The following is a 22,031-nucleotide window of genomic DNA, read 5'->3' on the forward strand; positions in this document are numbered from 1 at the left end:
CACAAGCCCTTTAAAAGGGGTTGTCTAGCTCTGGGGACATTTTTAACATACCCTTGCAGCGTGTTGTACCTTGTTGGAAAAATTCTTAGGGCTGTTTCACACGAGCGGATGCCGTGCGTGACATCCGCTCCATGAATGACAGCCAAGACCCGATGCAGACTGCAGAAGCACGGAGCATTAACATGACTGATAATGCTCCGTGCCTCTCTGTGATCTCTTTACTACGAAATCACAGTGAGATAAAGTTGTCACTGTGATTTCGTAGTAAAGAGATCACAGAGAGGCACGGAGCATTATCAATCATGTTAATGCTCCGTGCTTCTGCAGTCTGCATCGGGTCTTGGCTGTCACTCACGGAGCGGATGTCACGCATGGCATCCGCTCGTGTGAAACAGCCCTTACTCTTTCTCTCTGACATCCATTTTCAGCCGTCTCGCAGTCCCTGTCCTGTAAACTTCCAAACATACTCGCTTGGACTAAGCTCCCAATATCAATTATTGGTAGGGCAAAATCTTATTAAATAATTCTTATGCCCCAACTGCTGTACCTTCTCCACCGCTCCCCTGCAAGGATACCTACTGCTACCTTTCGGCATGTTAATGGGTTATTTTGTCAATTGATCTAGAGGAATAGGGTACCTAGAATACGGTTGGAGAAATTGCAGCCTTCTGGAGATGCAGGGGGTCTAGCTGTACCAAATATGTGGTTGTCATTTCTGGCTTTCCAAGTCGGACACCTGTGGGGCTGAACAATTGTACTGACCCCCGTGCACGTATAATTAGTCATGTGGTCGGTTCTGGGTCTCAGTGGTTTGCCGGTGGCAGATCGTAATTAGACAGCACGATCTGCCACTGGCAAGCCAAACGCTGTTTTTAAGCATGCTTTAAAAAAAAAAAAATTAATAAAAAACACAGAATTGCCCAATGAACAAGCTAATTCATTGGGCAATCGGCGGCAGTATTACACTGCAAGATGATCGCTAAAGAGAGTGTTCATGCAAACGCTCGTTAGCGATTATCAGCCAAAATATCGGCCAGTGTAATACAGCCTTTAGGATTGAACAAAGTGTACGTTGTCATTTTGCCAGGGTGTGCTCTTATATTAGACTTTATGTACTTTGTGCACAGTAGGAGTGGGAAGGATGCAGGGGTTGTTCGTGTTTGTTGTTTGATCTGATAAAAAAAATCGCTGGGGACTGATGACTAGGAGGGGGGAGATTCGAACACTGGAAGGGGGAGGGGGGTGATGAGTTTTTGTAAAAGGAAAACATTCTTTTAATTAGTTTTTTTCTTATTAGAGTACTCTTAATTGTTGGATTAATCGGTAGAATACTTGATCGATAGCTAATAATTGATAACTGCAGCCCTAGTCATAGCTGGGTCACGTCCTGCTGAAGCCAGCCACTGCCTGCAGCGGCATATGTGACCCTGCCCATCTGGAAGTTTACAGGATGGCGACCAGAAGACCACTTAAGGGAGCCAGATTGGATCAGATTCTCAAACATGTACAACACATTCTGTCCCCAAAGCTGGTCTACCCCTTAGACCATGAATAAGCAGGATGACAAATAGCAAAAGCAAACAGACAATACTCTACATACCAAATATTCACATTTTAACATAATTTGATTCATTTTCTTTAATCTTCCACACTCGTGTATCATCCAGCCTCTTCTTGTGTGGGTGTTTCATGGATTAGGTCTACAACACAGCTCTTTAGTGTCTAATGCACTGAGCCTTAGCATGGCAAATTGGTAGCCATGCCCTGTGGAAACAAAACAATGACCTAGCTGGTTGCCAAAGTTAACAACGTGTAGCACTCTCCTATTACTGCCAGAACTATAACTAGGTTGACCCCTGGGTTTGGCTGACATTTTTGCGATTTGCTCACTTTCCTATGGCGCACTGCCTGAAAAGAAATTTTCAGACACCCATTGGGTCTCTTCAATGAGAACCAGTACCTTCACCCCTGAAACTGCATCGAACATCAAAGGGGCAAGAAACCTGGAACGGCAGTCTATGGATGAGTTGCTCTTCCTTTTGGAGGAGTCTCTGGTTTGGCTGACATAAGCTAAGGCTAAGTTCACACTTCAGTTATTTCCATCAGTTATTGTGAGCCAAAACCAGTAGAGAAGCCTACTCAGAGGTCAGGTGTAATGGAAAAATCTGTGCATGTTCTGTGTTTTTGACCCACACCCTGTTTTGGCTCAACTACTGATGGACATAACTGATCAAATAACTGAAGTGTGAACTCAGCCTAAGGCTACATTCACACGAATGTATGAACGAGTCCACATCCGTTCCACAATTTTGCAGAACGGGTGAGGACCCATTCATTTCTATGGGGCGGCAAAAGATTCGGACAGCACAATGTGTGCTGTCCTCATCCGTTGCTCCGTGCTGCGGCCCCGCAAAAGAAATAGAACAGGTTCTATTCTTGTCCACAATTGCAGACAAGAATAGGCATTTTCTATGATAGCCGCGGCAAATTGGGGAGAGCACATGGGCTGGTATTCGCAAAACACAACGTTCGTGTGAATGTAGCCTAACTTGCATACTTTTTTTTCCCATGGTACATTGCCTGAAAATAACTCTTCATTGAGAACCAATACTCCACCTGAGCAGATGACCACGCATGTCTCCTTTCTTTTAGGCTTTCAAGTTAACCATATCCACAGTTTGACAGACTACCTCAAAGGGATAACAGTAAAGTGCAGGGTATGCTCACCTTACTAGCGTGTCAGGCTTACTAAGCTGGTTGTTAGGAATACAGTTCTCTGTTGGGTCTTTGTGCATGCTTGGACTCTTACTAGTGCATTTCTTCTTGTCATTCTTGCTGGACATTGAGGAAGGGATAGTCCCATTTGAGGAGCTGTGGCTCCGAGGAGATGAATTAGCAGTCCCTGTGGTGTTCTTGTAGTTCTTAGAGGAAGTAGTGCACATGTCCTCCTTTAAAAGGTTCTCTGTACTCCCCAAGTCATTATTTAGTCGTTTACTGTTGATATGATTTTCCATATATTCAATCTCCTGTACTTTAGAGTCTGTGGGCTGAAGGATGTTGTTGTTAATCCCCAAATTGTGTCTTTTCACATCCTTGTCTTTGCCCTTTTCTTTGTACTCCAGCTCTGGCAATGTGCTGGAAATTTTTTTATTTGAAGAGAGTCCATTGTGCTGTAACAGTATCGAAGAATCCATTTCAGATAAACCCTTGGCGGCTGTAGTGTGGAAAAGAAAAGTTATTACTCTGAACGGCAAATATCCTGGCCACGACTAACACTAAGAGAATGTATCATACCCACATGTATGGAGTCATACCAGTAAGATGCTGGCCATATACACTAGGTAGCTATTGGCCAATCAATCTCTCAAACATACACATCCATAATGGGCTTGGTCAATCATGAATATGCTCAGTAGGTAGAATAAGCCACTGTTTGACACCTCTGATACATTAGTGTACCGTCAGCTGAACATGCCAAGAATGGTAGGGTTTGGCCAACAGTCTTCATATGTGTGGGGAACTCTCCCCAAAATCTGCAGGTTTGTCCGATATGCATCTAATCTAAATGGCAAGAAACACACAGGGCACTTGTACAGGGCAGGCCATTTTCAACAAGTACTTGCCTTCTTCTGCTTCCCTTTCTTGCCTTTGTAACATCTGCTGCTCTGGGGGTAGTGCCTGCTGCAGGAGCTGCATATAAAACTCATTCTCCTTCTGTACTTCTTTCTGCTTTCTTAACCGCATTTTATAACTGACATAGCTTTTAAACCCAAAGCCTAAAGTGACTACAGGATATCCAATACTGTACAAGAAGTAAGAAAAAAAATACAAAGTTAATATAAAGTTGAGAGAAATCTTAATAAAAGAAGAGATCTAAATAAAAAAATAAAAAATAAATAGCAGGAGCCATCTTCACTGCTTAGGATGCCCTCACACATGGCAGATTTTATTTGCAGAAATTTTAACGTGAATGGGGCTTACAGAAATGCATGCGCTTGCTGCCAAAATAAGCAAAGTCTGCAGCATGTGAAGATACCCTTAGTGGTCAGCAGTTCTTAACCATAAAATGACATGGAAAATTTACCAGTGTGCAGCAAATGGACGACATAGATCTACATGAAAGTTCTTCAGGTCTTTAAACCTAATTGCTGCTTCGATATACACGAAAAGTATCCACAGCGAGACTGTAGGTAAACACACGCCTCTTTCTGCAGGAGAGAAAAAAAATCTTATAAGTAAAAGAACGAATGCAGTTCTCACAATCCATAAAAAGATCAAACGCTATATTTACCCAGGAAGCCACTACATTTTGACTTCTAGGAGATTGTACACAAACAGTTAAGGCTACTTTCACACTCGCGTTTTAGCCGGATCAGTCATGGATCTGCAAAAACGGATCCGTTACATGAACGGATCCGTTTGTATTATCTGTAACAGCCATGACAGATCAGTCATGAACTCCATTGAAAGTAAATGGGAGGCGGATCCGTTTTCTATTGTCCAGATTGGGTCAGAGAAAATTGATCCGTCCCCATTGACTCGCATTGTGTGCCAGGACGGATCCGTTTGGCTCAGTTTCTTCAGAGGGATACCAAAACGCTGCAGGCAGCGTTTTGGTGTCCGCCTCCAGAGCAGAATGGAGACTGATCGGAGGCAAACTGATGCATTCTGAGCGGATCCTTTTCCATTCAGAATGCATTAGGGCAAAACTGATCCGTTTTGGACCGCTTGTGAGAGCCCTGAACGGATCTCAAACGGAAAGCCAAAACGCCAGTGTGAAAGTAGCCCAATCCATTGACCAATCTCAATATTTCTGAGCTGCAGAATTTCCAAAGAATAGGACCGCCCACCGGACTCCCAATCCCAGCATCAGCAAAACACATGTGATACTTTAACAAAACTATATATTAATCTACTCCATAACATACAAGAAATCTCTTCACTGTGTACATTCTAGCAGTCGACAATGCAATGGCGAGGAGTACGATGACCGCTCCTTTGTCTCATTCACTTTCAAGTTAATGGGATGGGGGTGCTCTAATTATGCTGTAATTACACTGCCCACCACTCCAATGTCGATGGCGAGCTAGTGAAGAGAATGCAGCGCTCCTTTTAACTCTGCTGTCTCAGACAACTTATTGACCAGGATGCTGCCGGCTGTCTGACCCCCGCCGACCCCATACTGAAAACCTATCCTGAGGAAAGGTCATCAAGAACCCAGACAACCCCTTTAAAGAGGATGTGCAAGATAATGAAGAATCTCGGACAGGCTCTCAAATAGCCCAAAATAAAAAAAATCATATTACACTCACCCCTTTCTCTGCATAGCTGGTTCCAGTTCTCTTGTCTCTGCCTGCTTAAAAATGGCACATGGCCACTCCAGCCAATCACTTTGTTCAGCGGTCTAACGTTGAAGACAGCGATTGACTGCAGCAGTCATGTGGCCTATACAGGTAAGTGACCACTGAAGTTTGAAAAACAGTGGCAGGAGGACTGAACCAGCTATGCAGAGAATGGCTCTGAAAAAAAGGGGCGAGTATAATATTTTTAAGTTTAAGCTGTGAGGGAAGAACTTTTCAGAAAGTGCCAACATTCAGATATTCTGTATAGCCCTAACTTTATTTAGTATTGGTTACAAAGAAATATTCCCTGCAGATATTCAAATCAGAATCACACATTTCCGTCTATACAAATAGGGTTGTTACATAGAAGAACCTTCCATGGTAACATTCAAATCATGCAGGTGAATCAGGGAAAATAAAAAGAAAATACATTCTCAATAACATACTGTGCCCAAGCAAAGGAAGCAAAGAACAGGGTGGTAATAAAATGCTTCTCATGTTTGTTAAAGGGAATCTGTCACGAGGCTCAACAGTATCAAACCAGGTACAATACCGTGTAGGGATGCCCGAGGAGTAGAAATTAATACTCATTTCACCTCAATCTATTGCTGCAGTCTCCAGATATGGCACCTTTCCCTAATATGCAAATTAGGCCCCCTTCTACATGGATACATCCAGAGGGGGAATGGCTGGGAAGCAGAGCAGATGGGCTAAGGTGCACTGCCCTTTCCTAACTTTACGCCTAATTTGAATATTATGAAAAAGCCCCCTATGTCAGGAATGCAGCAACAGGTATTGATATATTCATCTCAGGCAAATCATAGAAACGTAAAGCACAAGTTTACCTTTAGGATAGGGCTACAGGACGAGCACGGCCCAAACATCGCAACGTTGCATGGAAACACAGCAATTAATGATTGTGGATGGCTTGCCACATGTGCCTAATGCAACAGCAACAGTCACATAAAAATCCATACCTGCTGGATTTTTGGGGTCTGGTCACATGCAACTTTACCAGCATAGACTGTCAGATTTATTTTACTATCATTTACAGTATCGCAAATTCAAAATTGCATGCGACTCCAAATCAGACCAGTCGCAAACAAATCACACACATTATTTGTCACGCAGCTTGCGGTCACGTGACCAAAGTTGTTATGTAGCCCTACCCTTAACCGGGGAGAATAGCTATAAAGTGTAATGCAAAGATATAACCGATGTAAGAAGCTCACTAGAATAGTGCTCGGCCCGCTATACCCACCTGGCTGAAATTGCTAATTATTCAAACAAATGGCCGGCTCTCAAGTAATCAATACACATTTAACATTAAAAAAATACACACTCTAAAATTAGAGTTATAATACAATTGATAATCGCAAACTTTCTCACAGTCCCTCTTATATATCTAATTGCGGAGCTCACGCAAATTCAAGTTAAATTCCGTTTACAAGGTGCGGTGTATATATAGTTAATTCCTCATATACATCTTTGATTTATATCTGATGTCAGACTAATGTCACTCCAAGCTGATATTTTGTACTTAGTCTGATGTAATTGCCGTGGTACAGTTAACTGTAATAGCAGCAGAAAGGCTCTATATTTAGTCATGCAGGGTGAATCGCGCTCCCGCTTCTTACCAATACCCAAATTCTATCGCGTGGCCCACTGTCCGTATCGGGTAGGTGGATACGTGCCTGGCTTGGCTGGCGTCTCTTCCGCTCTGCTCCCCTCTGCCACTTCATATCGCTGGGGCTTGCAGTTCGCACTTGTACTTACACTTCTCTTGTGCCAGCACATTTTATAGCGCATGCGTGGTAGATGTATCGGGAAGCCAATCTCTGCTACTTCTTTACTTCACGGAATGGACGCTCTCTTTCAAAAATAATGACAGATTTATTCAAAATACCACAATTAACCTCTTATTCCACAGACGCGTTTCGGTACTTCAGCAGTTCCTTCCTCAGTGGTATAAATAATTAAAAAAAATGGGGGACCCATTGCTCCTTATATAGAGCCGGTGTGACAACAAAGACCTGGATCGGACCGTGAAGTTCTGATCTTTTCCTTCCTTCCTTCCTTTCCTTTTGGGATCGGACAACCTTTTACTGTGCCACGGCAATTACATCAGACCAAGTACAAAATATCAGCTTGGAGTGACATTATTCTAACATCAGATATAAATCAAAAATATAACATTTTGTGGGGATTCGGTCTGGTAGACAGTACAAGGGGGTGCAGTATAGAGGCAAAGACACGTTTGTAACTCAAAAACTGCAGTGTTTATTCACACTAGTTGCAGGTTCACAGTATGACAGTTCATTTTTAGTATTGGTGTTAGTTCACTTCCAAAACAATTCATACAGAAAAACAGTCACCTTTGATCCTGGCTGTTTGATCGACATTCCGCTGAATGCTCAGCCTCAGACAGTCCACCTGCAGGCTTTAGGCGGCCTGCTCGCCTGACACACAGTCTTCAGCTTTCAGCCCAGACACAGGCCTCAGATCTCAGCAGAGTTTCACACAGCTCCAGTGTCAGTGGAGTAATCCACCCACCTGATACTGCTGGCTGTTTTTTTTTATAGGCCTTTCAAAACCCGGACCGTGGGGAGTAGTCACCCAGCCAGCACTTTGACTACTCCCAGTAAGAGCCGTCCCGGATCAGCTATTTACAGCCATACTAGATAGCAAGGTGTAACACAGCAACTGTGCTGACACATGAAAACTAGCTCTTACCCCACCGACGCCAGGAACCTCGGTGACACATACCTATCATCCACAATGATTCCTTGTACCTTCTTACTATAATTAATAAATAATTTTAATATATATATATATATATATATATATATATATATATATATATATATATATCTATCTATCTATTTTATATATATACACACACACACACACACACACACACACACCCCAACTTAAAACTTGAATTTGCGTGAGCTCCGCAATTAGAAATATAAGAGGGACAGTGACTGAGAAAGTTTGCGATTATCAATTGTATTATATCTATGATTTTAAGTATTTTTAGACAATATTAATTATTTTTTATGTTATATTTAATGTACACTGCTCAAAAAAATAAAGGGAACACTTAAACAACACAATGTAACTCCAAGTCAATCAAACTGTCCACTTAGGAAGCAACACTGAGTGACAATCAATTTCACATGCTGTTGTGCAAATGCGATAGACAACAGGTGGAAATTATAGGCAATTAGCAAGACACCCCCAATAAAGGAGTGGTTCTGCAGGTGGTGATCACAGACCACTTCTCAGTTCCTATGCTTCCTGGCTGATGTTTTGGTCACCATTGAATGCTGGCGGTGGTTTCACTCTAGTGGTAGCATGAGATGGAGTCTACAACCCACACAAGTGGCTCAGGTAGTGCAGCTTATCCAGGATGGCACATCAATGCGAGCTGTGGCAAGAAGGTTTGCTGTTTCTGTCAGCGTAGTGTCCAGAGCATGGAGGCGCTACCAGGAGACAGGCCAGTACATCAGGAGATGTGGAGGAGGCCGTAGGAGGGCAACAACCCAGCAGCAGGACCGCTACCTCTGCCTTTGTGCAAGGAGGAACAGGAGGAGCACTGCCAAAGCCCTGCAAAATGACCTCCAGCAGGCCACAAATGTGCATGTGTCTGCTCAAACGGTCAGAAACAGACTCCATGAGGGTGATATGAGGGCCCGACGTCCACAGGTGGGGGTTGTGCTTACAGCCCAACACCGTGCAGGACGTTTGGCATTTGCCAGAGAACACCAAGATTGGCAAATTCGCCACTGGCGCCCTGTGCTCTTCACAGATGAAAGCAGGTTCACACCGAGCACATGTGACAGACGTGACAGAGTCTGGAGACGCCGTGGAGAACGTTCTGCTGCCTGCAACATCCTCCAGCATGACCGGTTTGGCATTGGGTCAGTAATGGTGTGGGGTGGCATTTCTTTGGAGGGCCGCACAGCCCTCCATGTGCTCGCCAGAGGTAGCCTGACTGCCATTAGGTACCGAGATGAGATCCTCAGACCCCTTGTGAGACCATATGCTGGTGCGGTTGGCCCTGGGTTCCTCCTAATGCAAGACAATGCTAGACCTCATGTGGCTGGAGTGTGTCAGCAGTTCCTGCAAGACGAAGGCATTGATGCTATGGACTGGCCCGCCCGTTCCCCAGACCTGAATCCAATTGAGCACATCTGGGACATCATGTCTCGCTCTATCCACCAACGTCACGTTGTACCACAGACTGTCCAGGAGTTGGCAGATGCTTTAGTCCAGGTCTGGGAGGAGATCCCTCAGGAGACCGTCCGCCACCTCATCAGGAGCATGCACAGGCGTTGTAGAGAGGTCATACAGGCACGTGGAGGCCACACACACTACTGAGCCTCATTTTGACTTGTTTTAAGGACATTACATCAAAGTTGTATCAGCCTGTAGTGTGTTTTTCCACTTTAATTTTGAGGGTGACTCCAAATCCAGACCTCCATGGGTTGAAAAATTTGATTTCCATTTTTTATTTTTGTGTGATTTTGTTGTCAGCACATTTAACTATGTAAAGAACAAAGTATTTCAGAAGAATATTTAATTAACTCAGATCTAGGAAGTGTTATTTTTGTGTTCCCTTTATTTTTTTGAGCAATATATATATATATATATATATATATATATATATATATATATATATATATATATATATATCTCTATCTATATCTCCAGCTGTGTGTATTTGCTACTATAACTAGATTCTGGCTACAAGTCTTCTCCATAATCCAGTTCCCTTGAGCTCCCTTTCTCCAGTAACTGAGGAACATTGACTGGCTTACAATACTCATCATGCATAAGAAAAAGTAGCCCAACCAAAGCCTCTCAGGCAGCCAAGCAGATTTTCTTTGCTCAGCTCTTTTAAAGGATAGTTACCCAAAACGAGCTGGGTTTCTGGTATGAGAGATACTGTTTTCCTTTTCTTTTGGAGAAGAGAGTAGCTTACATGTCTCTTTTCCAGAGAAACATTATGTGGAGATACAAGCACAGCAATAGATAAATATGGTTTTATGAAAAAGCACCGATTGAACAGTTTGAGGCTACCACCAAAAACTTAGTGGATAAAAAATAAATAAATAGATCTATGAAACACAAGGAGATATGTATAAATATACATACTAGAGATTAGCAAATCAATTTTTATAAATGTGAAATTAATCCTGAATTTTTCTTCCATAGCTTAACTAGAAAAATAGATAAGCCAGCCTCACATCTGTAACTAACTCTGATAAGAGTTATCAGAGCAGAGAAAATAGAATTAACTCTTCTAGTTGCAAGGCCTTGCCTCTGACTGGGTATTATTTCTATTATATAGAACAGTTAATATATTTGATGACTACTATGGGCTAGGCAACACTCCTCTTGGTTTCTGTGAATATATATGCAAATTAGCAAGTCTAACATCAGTTGGCACCAGAAAGAATTACCTCTATTATCCTTTCTGTCAGAAAAGCCATTTTGAAAATTTAGCCAAAATCCAAAGCTATGAAAATAAGCTGACAAAAAGATAAGTAATTCTGATGCCAGCTGTTAGACATACTAATTTGCATATATTTTCCCAGAAACCAGGGGAGCATTGCCTAGCCTAAAATAGTCATCACACATACTAAAGCGGTCTCCAATTATAGAAATAATATATCTAGCCAGAGGTCCCCACAAGGCCTCTCAACTAGAAAAGCTGATTCTATCTGCTTTGCTCTGAAAATAGACAGGTTTCCATAACAACCCAGCCATTTTTCTTCACTGTTGTAGGTCAGCTTTAAAGGGGCAGGGCACTGTGGATGACACTGTTAAGGGAGCGGAGTGCTGTGGAGGTAATAGTTAAGGGGTCAGGTAGGGTAGCCATTCTGGCTACCCTTGAAAGACAGACTGAAAAACCCCAGGCCCTGCTAATCAACGTCCCCGACCCGGTTATGCCACGCCCCTCCCACTCCACAGCCGACGGGGATTGAAAAAATGAAAGTAAAAATCAACTTCTGTCAGCTGCGGGGGTGGAAGGGAGGGTGACTTTTGTGGAACGGATGCGGACCCATTTTGCGGTCGTGTGAATGGAGCCTTAAGAGGGACGGGTTTTTGTGGAAATCACTGCTGTTAACTAAATGGGGTACTGTGGAGGTCACTAATAAAGGGGCGGACGCTGTGGAGGTCATTGTTAAAGAAGCGGTGGTACTGTAGATTTCACTGTTATAGTGGATACTGTATCTTAACGACACACACAAACATTAAATGAAATAGATCAAATATATCAGTGCGAAGCCGGGGTCCTTCTGCTAGTATGTAATTGACAGATTGTCTGGGGGTTACTCTCTCAGTATGGAGAGGGCCTGTAGACCAGGCATTACACCTCTGGGTTGTTAGGAAAGATATTCAAATTCACTTTCTAAGGCTCCATTCACACGTCCATGGTGTGTTGTGGACCCGCAAATTGCGGGTCCGCAACACGCCAGCCCGGCACAGCCATAGAAATGCCTATTCTTGTCCGCAAGCTGCGGACAAGAATAGGACATGCTCTATTTTTTTTTAGGTGTTGCGCACCCAAAGATCGGGGCCGCGCACCGCAAATGCAGACAGCACACTGTGTACTGTCCGCATCCATTCAGTCCCCATAGAGAATGAATGGGTCCGCACCCGTTCTGCAAAATTGCGGAACGGATGCGGACCCATTTTGCGGACGTGTTAATGGAGCCTGAGCCTATCTGATGCCAGCAGTTGTAAGATTTTCATACATTTTTCCCAGGAACCCAGAGGAACTTTAGCTACAATATTCCTCATATAAGATATAGTACCCCAACCAAAAGCTTCTCAGGCAGCCAAGCAGATTTTCTTTGCTCAGCTCTGGTAAAGGATAGTTATCCAGAAAGAGATTGGTTCCTGGTATGAGATACTGTTTTTTTCTTTTGGCTGTCTTGCATGTCTCTTTTCCAGAGAAGCATTATGTGGGAATACAAGCACAGAAAAAGATATAAGAAAAAAAATCTTATAATGAAAAAGCACTGATTTAACAGTTTGAAGCTTCTACCAAAAACTTGGTGAATTAAAAAAAAAAAAAAAAAAAAATAGGGGAAAATTGATCTATGAAGCACAAGGAGATATGTATAAACATACTAGAGAGGAGAAAATCAATTGTATCAATACAGAATTCATCTTGAATTTTTGAATCTAGCAAACCAAAATATTTTGCAGTTCATGAGCGAGACCCACATGTGGAAAACGTGCATTACAGCTTTCTTTCCAAAAATGAAAGAAAGCTAGAACTAGAAAAATAGGAAGCCAGTCTCATATCTGCAACTAGCTTTTCAGGAAAAACTGTATGTGGAGACTAAGGGCCTGCGAGCTTCTAATGGCTGATAAGGGTCATGTGACCAGGCTTCTATTGGCTAATGCATTTTTTTGGGAATATCTCAGGAATGGTATGCGCTAGAGAGCTGAGACGCGGTCTAAAACATTCCCGAACACCTGATGTACCTGTGTGCCAAATTTAGTGATTGCAAATGTGACAGTGCAGATTTGTTTAGCGGACATACATACTGTACATACGTACACTCAGTTTTCTGTGTATGTATGTATATATATATATATATATATATATTTTTTTATTTTTTTTATTTATATTAATATGAAGCTCAGTGGCATACTAGTCTCAGTTTCTCGCAGATTAAAATATTAAAATAAGCAATGTAACTGTTCTGGCCACTGTGTGCTGCCAGTTTTTATCAAGTATCCACTGACACAACAGGCGAGCTTAGCACAAACATTGGACCAAAATAGAGCATGCTGCCATACTCTCTGCAGAGACTGATGGTCTGTGAGGAAAATCAGACATGCGAGTTGGCCACTGACTATGATGGTTCACTGCAATGTTCACTGCAATGTCTTTGTGAATTTTTCCCTTCTACACTTTGACACAACATGGATGTGACCATTGCTCGTCTGAATGAGCTCATAGGCCGGTCTCTCTAGCGATTCATCCAGCAACTGCATCCCAAGATGTTACACTGCAGACTGCAATGATTGACAAGAGCCATCTCAGCCGCAGGGAGAAAAGGAGGATTAACAAGTCATAAACCATCTGCACAAGACAGCACACCTTTTACTGGGAACTACTACGGTTTTGCAGTGCAGATTTTTCGTTGCATGGCTTTTACACTGCACTGCAGAGTCGCAGCAGTGCAGTATACTACCTGCTGAGGTGAATACACATTAGGACAGCAATCACATAGCAATAGCGGAGTGTCTACGGCACAAGGGAATGCCCACTGGGTGAGAAATCCTAAAAATTTAGAAGCCAGAGCAACATGAAAAAATAAAAAACTAATTAGTGAAGATGTAAGTACTTATGACCCATCCAGTAGAGTTTCCAATTTACACAAAAAACGAAAAAAATAATAAGAAGAATAATTTCCAACACACGATCTGCTGATCTGTTAAGCAAGGCAGCCTGTAAACTGTCAAACCATTGTAAGACAATTACTTCTGCACAAGTAACTGGAGGCCTGCCCGGAACAGCATTTATGCACAAATATATCTGCTCGGCAATCATGACATGTCAGTTTTAGTAAATGCTTGCATTCCTCAAGAAATTACAATTCTGAAGCATCTTTTCTTCCAACTGTTACAGATATTTATGAGTAATGGGTTTATGGGTGTTACCATTCCCATTGTCAAAGTGGTGTGTCCCTATACAGACAGCACTGACTGATCAGCGTCAATGTGTACGGACACACATGCAACTAATAACACCCAGTTGTCAGTTTATTTACAGATTTCTATGAAGAATAAGAGGAATGGCATAATGCAGAACAATAAGAAAAGCTGTTCCAGAATGGTTATTTCAGGAAGAACACATTTACTAAATGAGAGGTCAGGTCCTCTTTAGGGTACTTTCACACTAACGTTTTTCTTTTCCGGCGCTGAGTTCCGTCCCAGGGGCTCAAATCCGGAAAAGAACTGATCAGTTTTATCCTAATGCATTCTGAATGGAGAGTAATCCGTTCAGGATGCCTCAGGATGTCTTCAGTTCAGTCTTTTTGACTGATCAGGCTTTTCAGAAAACCGTAGCATGTCGTATTTTTACCTCCGGCCAAAAATCCAGAACACTTTGACTGAACGCCGGATACAGTCTTTTTCCCATTGACTTGCATTAACGCCGGATCTGGTGCCGTGTGTTCGGTCAAACCGGATCCGGCTTTTGCATGTTAAACCCGAAAAATGGGAAAAAAAAAAAAGTTAAAAGTCCATAAATGGCGGATCCGTTTTTTCCAATGCATTTTTTCATTGTGATCAAAATCCTGATCAGGATTCAAATGTAATCCGTTTTCACACGTTTTTCCGGATCCGGCGGGCAGTTCTGGTGTCTGAATTGAACGCCGGATTTAACCACCTCAGCCCCCAGTGCTTAAACACCTTGAATGACCAGGCCACTTTTTACACTTCTGACCTACACTACTTTCACTGTTTATTGCTCGGTCATGCAACTTACCACCCAAATGAATTTTACCTCCTTTTTTTCTCACTAATAGAGCTTTCATTTGGTGGTATTTCATTGCTGCTGACATTTTTACTTTTTTTGTTATTAATTGAAATTTAACGATTTTTTTTGCAAAAAAATGACATTTTTCACTTTCAGTTGTAAAATTTTGCAAAAAAAACTACATCCATATATAAATTTTGCTCTAAATTTTTTGTTCTACATGTCTTTGATAAAAAAAAAATGTTTGGGTAAAAAAAAAAAATGCTTTGGGTAAAAGTTATAGCGTTTACAAACTATGGTACAAAAATGTGAATTTCCGCTTTTTGAAGCAGCTCTGACCTTCTGAGCACCTGTCATGTTTCCTGAGGTTCTACAATGGCCAGACAGTACAAACACCCCACAAATGACCCCATTTCGGAAAGTACACACCCTAAGGTATTCGCTGATGGGCATAGTGAGTTCATAGAACTTTTTATTTTTTGTCACAAGTTAGCGGAAAATGATGATTTTTTTTTTTTTTTTTTTTTCTTTCTTACAAAGTCTCATATTCCACTAACTTGTGACAAAAAATAAAAACTTCTATGAACTCACTATGCCCATCACGAAATACCTTGGGGTCTCTTCTTTCCAAAATGGGGTCACTTGTGGGCTAGTTATACTGCCCTGGCATTCTAGGGGCCCAAATGTGTGGTAAGGAGTTTGAAATCAAATTCTGTAAAAAATGACGAGTGAAATCCGAAAGGTGCTCTTTGGAATATGGGCCCCTTTGCCCACCTAGGCTGCAAAAAAGTGTCACACATCTGGTATCTCTGTATTCAGGAGAAGTTGAGGAATGTGTTTTGGGGTGTCATTTTACATATACCGATGCTGGGTGAGATAAATATCTTGGTCAAATGCCAACTTTGTATAAAAAAATTGGAAAAGTTGTCTTTTGCCAAGATATTTCTCTCACCCAGCATGGGTATATGTAAAAAGACACCCCAAAACACATTCCCCAACTTCTCCTGAGTACGGAGATACCAGATGTGTGACACTTTTTTGCAGCCTAGGTGGGCAAAGGGGCCCATATTCCAAAGAGCACCTTTCGGATTTCACAGGTCATTTTTTACAGAATTTGATTTCAAACTCCTTACCACACATTTGGGCCCCTAGAATGCCAGGGCAGTATAACTACCCCACAAGTGACCCCATTTTGGAAAGAAGACACCCCAAGGTATTCGCTGATGGGCATAGTGAGTTCATAGAAGTTTTTATTTTTTGTCACAAGTTAGTGGAATATGAGACTTTGTATGAAAAAAAAAAAAAAATAAAAAAAAAAAATCAGCATTTTCCACTAACTTGTGACAAAAAATAAAAATTTCTAGGAACTCGCCATGCCCCTCACGGAATACCTTGGGGTGTCTTCTTTCCAAAATGGGGTCACTTGTGGGGTAGTTATACTGCCCTGGCATTTTCCAGGGGCCCTAATGTGTGGTAAGTAGGTAAATGACCTGTGAAATCCTAAAGGTGCTCTTTGGAATATGGGCCCCTTTGCCCACCTAGGCTGCAAAAAAGTGTCACACATGTGGTATCGCCGTATTCAGGAGAAGTTGGGGGAATGTGTTTTGGGGTGTCATTTTACATATACCCATGCTGGGTGAGAGAAATATCTTGGCAAAAGACAACTTTTCCCATTTTTTTATACAAAGTTGGCATTTGACCAAGATATTTCTCTCACCCAGCATGGGTATATGTAAAATGACACCCCAAAACACATTCCCCAACTTCTCCTGAGTACGGCGATACCAGATGTGTGACACTTTTTTGCAGCCTAGATGCGCAAAGGTGCCCAAAGTCCTTTTAGGAGGGCATTTTTAGACATTTGGATACCAGACTTCTTCTCACGCTTTGGGGCCCCTAGAATGCCAGGGCAGTATAAATACCCCACATGTGACCCCATTTTGGAAAGAAGACACCCCAAGGTATTCAATGAGGGGCATGGCGAGTTCATAGAAATTTATTTTTTTTGGCACAAGTTAGCGGAAATTGATATTTTTAATTTTTTTCTCACTAAGTCTCCCGTTCCGCTAACTTGGGACAAAAATTTCAATCTTTCATGGACTCAATATGCCCCTCACGGAATACCTGGGGGTGTCTTCTTTCCGAAATGGGGTCACATGTGGGGTATTTATACTGCCCTGGTATAAAGAAAATGTCTGAATGGAGCCTTACAGAGGGGTGATCAATGACAGGGGGGGTGATCAATGACAGGGGGGGTGATCAATGACAGGGGGGGGTGATCAATGACAGGGGGGGGTGATCAATGACAGGGGGGGTGATCAGGGAGTCTATATGGGGTGATAACCACAGGTGATTGATCACGCCCCTGTAAGGCTTCATTCAGACGTCCGTATGCGTTTTGCGGATCCGATCCATCTATCAGTGCATCCGTAAAAATCATGCGGACATCTGAATGGAGCTTTACAGGGGGGTAATCAATGACAGGGGGGTGATCAGGGAGTCTATATGGGGTGATAACCACAGTCATTGATCATGCCCCTGTAAGGCTTCATTCAGACGTCCGGATGCGTTTTGCGGATCCGATCCATCTATCAGTGCATCCGTAAAAATCATGCGGACATCTGAATGGAGCTTTACAGGGGGGTAATCAATGACAGGGGGGTGATCAGGGAGTCTATATGGGGTGATAACCACAGTCATTGATCATGCCCCTGTAAGGTTTCATTCAGACGTCCGGATGCGTTTTGCGGATCCGATCCATCTATCAGTGGATCCGTAAAAATCATGCGGACGTCTTATGGAGCTTTACAGGGGGTTGATCAATGACAGGGGGGTAATCAATGACAGGGGGGTGATCAGGGAGTCTATATGGGGTGATCAGGGGCTAATAAGGGGTTAATAAGTGACTGGGGGGGGGTGTAGTGTAGTGTAGTGGTGCTTGGTGGGACTTTACTGAGCTACCTGTGTCCTCTGGTGGTCGATCCAAACAAAGGGGACCACCAGAGGACCAGGTAGCAGGTATATTAGACGCTGTTATCAAAACAGCGTCTAATATACCTGTTAGGGGTTAAAAAAAACACATCTCCAGCCTGCCAGCGAACGATCGCCGCTGGCAGGCTGGAGATCAACTCTCTTACCTCCCGTTCCTGTGAGCGCGCGCGCCTGTGTGCGCGCGTTCACAGGAAATCTCGCGTCTCGCGAGATGACGCATATATGCGTGACTGTGCGCAGGGCTGCCACCTCCGGAACGCGATCCTGCGTTAGGCGGTCCGGAGGTGGTTAAACAACGCTAGTGTGAAAGTAGCCTTAATGTATTCTTTAAGCTGGCCCAAGGAAGTAGCTTTTCTCCGTAGTACTTGCCCTTCTATGGGTGCTCATATATAAATAAATATAAACACAACCCATGTAGAAAAACTACACATTTATGCCAACTCAACAAATAGAGCTTACCTGTGTGCCACACATATTGTACCCAAACATAGGTACTTGCTGCAAAAAATAGCCATTGCACTGGTATAAATAGGAGACATATTATATCTGATGTGAATGCTACACATACAAAAAATACTGAGAAGGCCTGAAACAAAAAACAGAAGAAAGGAGCAGTTAGATTATGGAAAGACAATAGAAAAGGGATTAAAACATTTAGAATCTATCCCAACAGCAACAGTATATATCCAGTAACATATATAGAAAAAGTACAGTCACTGTACTTTTAATTAACTTTATCAATAGTACAGGTGAATACAAGAAACTTTGTATATATCTTATCAGAGACAAATGCCCCTTTCTCCTTTTAGCAGCTCCTCCTCATTCCTTCCTCTTCAGGGACTAAAGGGAGCTTGGAAATTGATACATCAGTAAGCCAACAGTTCATCGTATCTCCCAAGAATACTACTTTTTTGGGGGTGGGGATGAGGAGGAGACATTTGCCCCCATTCTTGTTACTGGTGAGGCTCTCAGGAGTTTAACCTACACTATGGATAGGTGATAACTTGATTTTGGGAAACCGTTTAAGGTTCTGTTCACACTTATGGTCATGGCTAAAGGGGGTTCATCAGGTTTGTGGTAATTATTGCTGTCAAAAATACTGGAAAGCTCGATAAAGTAGCAAAATACAGGGACAAATAACCACCATATTTGTGTAAAACACAAGAAAATGTGGAGGCATTGTAACAAAGTACAAATCCATGATAAAAACTCACCATATGGTCAAAATGTTAGTGCACAGCCCATCTAAACACGTGGTTCGCCTTTATTGGCCTCACACACGCCACTAGATACATAAGACCTGACACACTTTAGGTGTTAAGGAGACTTCCTTTAATGGTTTGAACTGGGCCCCTTGGGATCAGTGAATAGTTGTTAATAATGTTAGAAAGTATAGTGCTATTTTATGTGCCATAACAACACCACTGAAAGGAATACAGTCCAGACTGCACACCGTTAGGATGAAGGGAGTTAGACACCAAGTTTGAGCTAAGCTGAACAGTCCATAAACTGCCCAATGTCAATAATGCATTTGTGACTGAATAGACAATGGGTGCTTTTACAGTAGCATACCCCATGTTGTTCAACAAACTAAATCAGGGGTGAGGGGGTGACCTGTTTTTATTGAAGAACAGGGATCTATCAAAGTCTGATCTTCACTACACGTTTATGGAAGTGTATCATGGCACGAACAAAGATTTCCGAGGACCTCAAAAGAAGAATTGCTGATGCTCTTCAAGCTGGAAAAAGGTAACTAAAGAGTGATTCAAGACCATTGGTACCCTCCCCAGAAGTGGTTGACCAACAAAGATCATTCCAAAAGCAAGGTGCGTTATAGTCCAGGTCACAAAGGAACCCAAGGTAACCTCTAAGCAACTAAAGGCCTTTCATACATTAGCTAATGTTCAGGAGTCCATCAGGGGGACACTGCTGCTCTCATCTGTAGTTTGCTAAAGATCACCAGGACAAGCCAGTAGACTACTGGATCAATGGCTTGTGGAGTGATGACACCAAAACAGAACTTTTTGATTTAAATGAGAAGTATTATGTATGGAGAAAGAAAAATATTGTATTGAAGCATAAAAACCTAAACAGTAGTGGTAGTATCATGGTTTGGGCCTGTTTTGCTGCATTTAGTCCCAAACAGCTTGCCATCATTGATGGAACAAGGAATTCTGAACTATTCCAGCAAATTCTAAAAGGAAGATTTCAGGACATCAGTCCATGAGCTGAATCTCAAGCAAAGGTGGGTCATGTAAGGCTAGTCTTAGGCCTCTTTCACACGGGAGAGATTTCCGCACGAGTGCAATGCGTGAGGTGAACGCATTGCACCCGCACTGAATCCGGACCCATTCATTTCTATGGGGCTGTGCACATGAGTGGCGATTTTCACGCATCACTTGTGCGTTGCGTGAAAATCGCAGCATGCTTCATTTTGTGCCTTTTTATTGCAACGTAGGCCCCATAGAAGTGAATGGGGCTGCGTGAAAATCACAAGCATCCGCAAGAAGGCGCGAATGCGTTGCGATTTTCACGCATAGTTACTAGGAGACGATCGGGATGGGGACCTGATCATTATTTTCCCTTATAACATGGTTATAAGGGAAAATAGCATTCTTAATACAGAATGCTTAGTAAAATAGTGATGAAGGGGTTAAAAAAAATAAAATAATTTAACTCACCTTAATCCACTTGTTCGTGCAACCCGGCTTCTCTTTTCTTCTACTTTGAGGAAAAGAACCTGTGGCGACTTCACTGTGCTCATCACATGATCCATCACCATGGTCCTTTTCCCCAAAGAAGAAGACAGAAGACAAGCCGGGCTACGCAAACAAGTGGATTAAGGGGAGTTGAATTTTTTTTTTTTTTTTTTTTAACCCCTCCATCACTATTTTACTTCTGTATTAAGAATGCTATTATTTTCCCCTTATAACCATGTTATAAGGGAAAATAAAATCCACACAACACCTAACCATAACCCGAACTTCTGTGAAGTCCGAGTTTGGGTCTGGGTACCAAATAGGCCTTAAAAGGTTTTGCACTCGTGCGAAAAAAAATAAAATAAAAAAAATCCTAAATTTGCTCCTTTAAATGGGTTATCCAACATAATATCAGACCACAGAGTGACTGATGATCATACATATCTGGTCCCTGCCACTGGGTTTGGTCTCTAATACTCCATGGCTGACTCTTCATCTCCCTGGTGTACTGATATCAACATCCTGTTGGCCATGTTGCACATGACTGCTGCAGGCTGGCCGCAGTGGTGACCTGCTCCCTTTGCATCGAGACAAATGGTCACCTCCGCGGCCAGCAATTGGCTTCTGCAGTGACTTGCACGCCACCACTCTCCATCAACAGTATGTCGATATCAATGCACAAAGGAAATGAAGAGCCAGTCAGGGAGCAATAGAGCCTGCACCCAGCAGTGGGAACCATGGGTCGGCCACTCTGAGGTCTGAAATAATTTTGGATAACCCCTTAAACCCATTTAAAAAAATAAATATTTTAATTTGTAGTGCAGTTTCCATGTTCGTGCTTATTTAGAGGTGCACAGTGTGCGGCATAGGGGCCACATGCAGCCTGCATATTGCTTCCCTATTCTCTCTCAGTCTCTCTGTACTGAAAAATATATAAAGACATTTTCTCTGTGTCCCAGGAGCTCAGCCATGCCCCTCCTTCACCTAAAATCACCATCATGCGTCTGGTTGTATGACAAATGGCAGCCCAACCCCCCCCCCCCCCCCCCTCCCCGGGGCTTGAACTGTTAACTTTAATCTTTCATTTCTTGGTTTAATGATCCTTTAAACATGATACATTAAAAAGTTTAAACAGCTTAACATACATACCAAGCCTTGGTATCTGAAGGAGTCGTATACACTTCTGATGAACAGCCAAAAAGGCCACAGGTACTCAAATCTAAACTCCAGTACAAAGTCCGCCAGCAACACAAGCGCCCAGACAACGAGGAACTTCAGATACAGAAAGGTACTGAAAGGACAAGAAACAGATTATTCTTTTAATATGACAGAAAACAGACCCTAGGCCAGTGTGCACCAGGCACAAATTTCCAGGTGCATTCTCAGATACATAGGATTTTTAGTACATAGTGCACCAATACATAGAGGCACCAATTACGGTACACAGAAAAACAGCAGCAGGAAACAAGCATTGCTGTAAGAAATGAC

The 22,031-nt window shown here is 42.5% G+C and overlaps 1 protein-coding gene across 1 annotated transcript in view; it reads right to left on the reverse strand.

Annotated features, from left to right (window-relative positions):
- MACO1 (macoilin 1) overlaps positions 1–22,031 on the reverse strand; it is an 86,856-nt gene that overhangs the window by 19,321 nt on the left and 45,504 nt on the right. The window contains exons 2-6 of the mRNA XM_040424464.1: positions 21,693–21,834; positions 18,304–18,430; positions 4,085–4,208; positions 3,624–3,802; positions 2,728–3,214 (exon numbers count right to left, since the gene is read on the reverse strand). Of these exons, the coding sequence (XP_040280398.1) occupies positions 2,728–3,214; positions 3,624–3,802; positions 4,085–4,208; positions 18,304–18,430; positions 21,693–21,834 (1,059 nt within the window). The remainder of the gene's footprint in view (positions 1–2,727; positions 3,215–3,623; positions 3,803–4,084; positions 4,209–18,303; positions 18,431–21,692; positions 21,835–22,031) is intronic.

Source organism: Bufo bufo, chromosome 3 (genome assembly GCF_905171765.1).
Source record: "Bufo bufo chromosome 3, aBufBuf1.1, whole genome shotgun sequence".
NCBI classification, from domain to species: domain Eukaryota; kingdom Metazoa; phylum Chordata; class Amphibia; order Anura; family Bufonidae; genus Bufo; species Bufo bufo.